The 3,988-nt window shown below is 35.8% G+C and overlaps 1 protein-coding gene across 4 annotated transcripts in view; it reads right to left on the bottom strand.

The window, feature by feature from the left end:
- Nucleotides 1-230: 230 nt before the first annotated feature.
- LOC106873949 (protocadherin beta-11) overlaps nucleotides 231-3,988 on the bottom strand; it is a 36,357-nt gene continuing 32,599 nt past the window's right edge. For all 4 annotated transcript variants that reach the window (XM_014921490.3, XM_089362146.1, XM_014921491.3 and 1 more), the window contains exons 2-3: nucleotides 996-3,471; nucleotides 231-459 (exon numbers count right to left, since the gene is read on the bottom strand). In XM_014921490.3, the coding sequence (XP_014776976.1) occupies nucleotides 433-459; nucleotides 996-3,428 (2,460 nt within the window). In that variant the 5' untranslated portion in view covers nucleotides 3,429-3,471 and the 3' untranslated portion in view covers nucleotides 231-432. The remainder of the gene's footprint in view (nucleotides 460-995; nucleotides 3,472-3,988) is intronic.

Genomic DNA, 3,988 nt, shown 5'->3' on the forward strand with positions numbered 1-3,988 from the left:
CTGGTACTTATTTTATCAATCTCCCTACCAATAAGATGAAAGGTAAAGTTGAGTTTGGCAGGATTCAAAGTCCAAATATAGAGACAAGGAATTAAATAACACCACACATTTTTTCCGATGCTCTACCAATTCTGCCAAATCACTGCCATTAAGGTTCATTAAATTTTAAAAAGGTAAAAATCAAAAAACACTTTCACACACAAAAAATATATCGCAATGTTTTTTCAATATTTCTTCTTTTCTTATAATTTATATTTTTTTATATCTGAAAATTTTTTTTTTTTTGCAGTTTTTTTTTTCTTCTTTGTTTTAGTTCTTTCATTAAATGCCACGATCTGTGTTTGTAATTAATTAGGTCCCCGTTGTCTGAGAGTCATCATATCGCTGTATCGTCAGTGTCCTCCTCCTCCTCTTCTTTTTCTTTTCATCATTTTATCGTTTCAGTGTACGCGTCGGAAGCTGGGAAAGATAAAAAGATAAAGATATATATTATTATATACATGTATAGGCGCGGGTGTGGCTGTGTGGTAAGAAGCTTGCTTTCCAACCACATGGTTCCAGGTTCATCCAAAACTCTGAGTTTTATTATGACAACTAATTGTCACATATTATTTATATATCTATATGTGTATTTGTGTGTCTGTGTTTGTTTCCCCACCATCGCTTGACAATCGATGTTGGTGTGTTTACATCACCATAACTTAGTCGTTCAGTAGAAGAGACCAATAGAATAAGTACTAGGCTTACAAAGAATAAGTCCTGGGGTTGATTCATTCAACTAAAGGCTGTGCTCCAGCATGGCTGCAGTCAAATGACTGAAACCATAAAAAACTACATATATAATAAATATAGCCCCCACCCCCCCCACACACAAAATATGCATAAACTACAGTCATGCACAGAGTATATTTATAACATAATTACACACACATAGAATCTATTTATAAGATCTATAAGCATTTACACATGCACAAACTGTATTTCTCAAAACTTACCAACAAAACTGAAGGAGGCCTTCGCTCCATCGAGGACATTGACCAATCTGTCTGAGATTCATATTGAGGATAAAAGTCACAACTTGATTCCATTAACTGGTTATCTCTGTTTGTCATTTCTGTTGAATGTCCAGTTGTATGTACCGGGGTATGTATGGGAGTATGAGCAGGAGTGTGTCCGGTAGGAGTATTCACTTTCTTTGTTTGGGTCAAGAAATGACGTTTTTCTCTTCCAGGAGGAATCGTTGTGTTAAAGCCCATGCGTGACTGATGATTAATTCCATTGTTACATCGAACAATACAGAGGGTGAGAGACACGACAACAGCCACCGAGACTACTACAGCTGATATTACGATAATAATGAGTAACGTTACGTCAATCATATTGTTAGACTTTGAATGAACTGTGGTCAGTGCTGGTGATGTCTTGTTACTGACAGTCAGTGTCAAAGACACTGTTACTGTGGCTGACAGAACAGGGGTGCCACTGTCTTTGACAGTTAATTTCAGGTCGTATGATCCGGCATCATTTTGGTAAACAGTCCGTGAATAAGACAAAACCCCTGTGAAGGAATCTATTTGAAACAATTGTCTGTCATTTCCACCAAATATTTCATATTTTAAGAAAGAATTCATATGACTGTCCCTGTCTGAAGCTCTTAGGACTGTGATGTCATTCTTACTTTGCGGATGATAGTGGACATCAAGAGTGAAAGGGTCAACACTAGGAAATGTAAAATAAGGGGCATTATCGTTCTCATCAAGGATCTCCACAAGTACATTAGCCGTATTGTTTAAGGAAGGTGTCCCATTGTCTTTAACAAATACTTGAAATTGGTATTTTTCACGTTTTTCACGGTCTAGTGTCATTGTAGTTGAGATGAAACCGTAATCAGTGATCTGGAATGGTATAATCACTCTGTTATTACTCAATAAAGAATAAGACAGTTTTCCTCCATTTTCTAAATCTTGATCTGTCACATTGATGTAACCAATTGGAAAATTTGGTTTACCATTCTCATAGGTCAAAAATTTAAATGTTTCTTTAGTAAACTGTGGTTGAACATCATTGACATCCATCACTTGAATGAAGAATTTTCTCTCTGTTTTCATTGAGGGAGATCCTTTATCTTCACATGAAATACTGATGTCATAGTGGTCCCTAGTTTCTCTGTCCACAGATTTCTTTAATGTAATTTTATATTCTTTTGATCCTAAATCTAAAAGACGGAATTTATCATGGTGTAGGCTACATTCCACCTCACCGTTCTGTCCAACATCATTGTCAATAACACTGACATAAGCTATGAAACTGCCGACTTTGATTCCTTCAGAAATGGCTGCTGTGTTCTCTCTCAGCTCAGTGACAAAATTTATGTCTATCTTAGGAACATTATTTTGTTGGTTTATTACATTTATTAAAACCATTGCTGTGGAACTTGAGGAAGGATTGCCCCCATCTTTAGCTTCAACAAACAACTTGTATGTCTGTTTTTGTTCGGAATTTAATGTTTTCTGTGTGAAAATTTCACCAGTCACTTCGTTCAGTTTAAAATAAGATTTGGCAATATCAGAGGTCGCAGAACTAATGTGATATGTAACTTTACCATTTTCCCCTGAGTCCAAGTCACTGGCTGATAAAGTTGTGATTGGTATAAACCTTCCATGTGTGTTCCGAATAGATATGTTATAAATGCTTTGACTAAACTGAGGCAGATTATCGTTTTCATCTGTCACAGTTATTTCAATATTCAGCACCCCTTGTTTTGGTGAAGGTCCCCCATCACTCGCAATAACCTGAAGACTGTAACTGTCTTTCAATTCTCTGTCCAATTTCTCATCAAGTATTATAGCAAGTTTAGAAATTCCAGTGATTATTTTCGTCACAGATAACTTGAATGGTTCGTTGAATTTTTTCTTCAGCAGGTAGGTCACCTTTGAGTTTTGAGCTCCGACGTCCCCATCAACAGCATTCTCTATTGACCTCTTCACACCTTTCCCATCATCCTCTGAAAACTGAATATTAATCTCCTTCACAGAAAACTCTGGCTGGTGGTCATTGATATCTTTAATAATTACTTTCAGTTTTAAAATCTTCAAGAATGTTTCTGCTTTGTGAATGGCAATTTTTAAAATTCTAAAACATTCTACATTGTATTTGCACAGTTTCTCTGCATCTAATTTCTGTGATGTGTAGAGCTCTCCTCTCTTAGAAACATTAAATAACTGTGAGAGTCTGTCTTTTTTCTGTGCAAGCTGATTAAATGTTATGAGTCGATGGTGTTCTGGTAAGATGGCATCCAGTAAATGGGAGTCAGCAGCAATGTTACCAATATAAGTTCCAGGATTCTTTTCTTCTTCCACATGGTAAGTGAGATCCACACAATGGCAGCTGAAGAGAGTCAGCAGGATAAGAAGCAAAACAATCAACATATTTTCTCAGTTGTAGCACCAAAACTTAGCAATTTAGATGAACCTGAAATAGAAATATAAAAAAAAAGAACATTCTTTGAATAAAATTTATAAATATATTCTACTATTTTAACAAAAGTGAAAACAATTTAAACGATTGATATTCTGTATTTTATGATGGGTCAGAGTGTATCCAACATGACCATCAACAGGGAAATATTATTGGATTCACACTGTATTGTAACAATAAATTAGCAAGGAGGGCCTACATAGAAAAAACTAGAATATGTTTAGAGTGTAATATAAACTGGTAATTTTGTGCCCTTGATAAGTAAGGGTTTTCTCATACAACACAAAATGTTATCTACTCATTTATAAGTACATCATTAACACTAGCTATGGTTGCTTAATTAATGTTATAACTGAAACATCCAACTGTATTTAAGGGGACAGCCCACCTGTCTACGATTGTATTAGGGTCCACTGGGACATGAGTGCTTCACAATTAGGCTTTTGTGTAGAGAAATGACAACAACTGCAGGTGGTCCTGTAATCTATTGATGTATACTGCTACCCCCTAG

Source organism: Octopus bimaculoides, chromosome 14 (assembly GCF_046866305.1).
Source record: "Octopus bimaculoides isolate indiv1 chromosome 14, ASM4686630v1, whole genome shotgun sequence".
Taxonomy (NCBI): domain Eukaryota; kingdom Metazoa; phylum Mollusca; class Cephalopoda; order Octopoda; family Octopodidae; genus Octopus; species Octopus bimaculoides.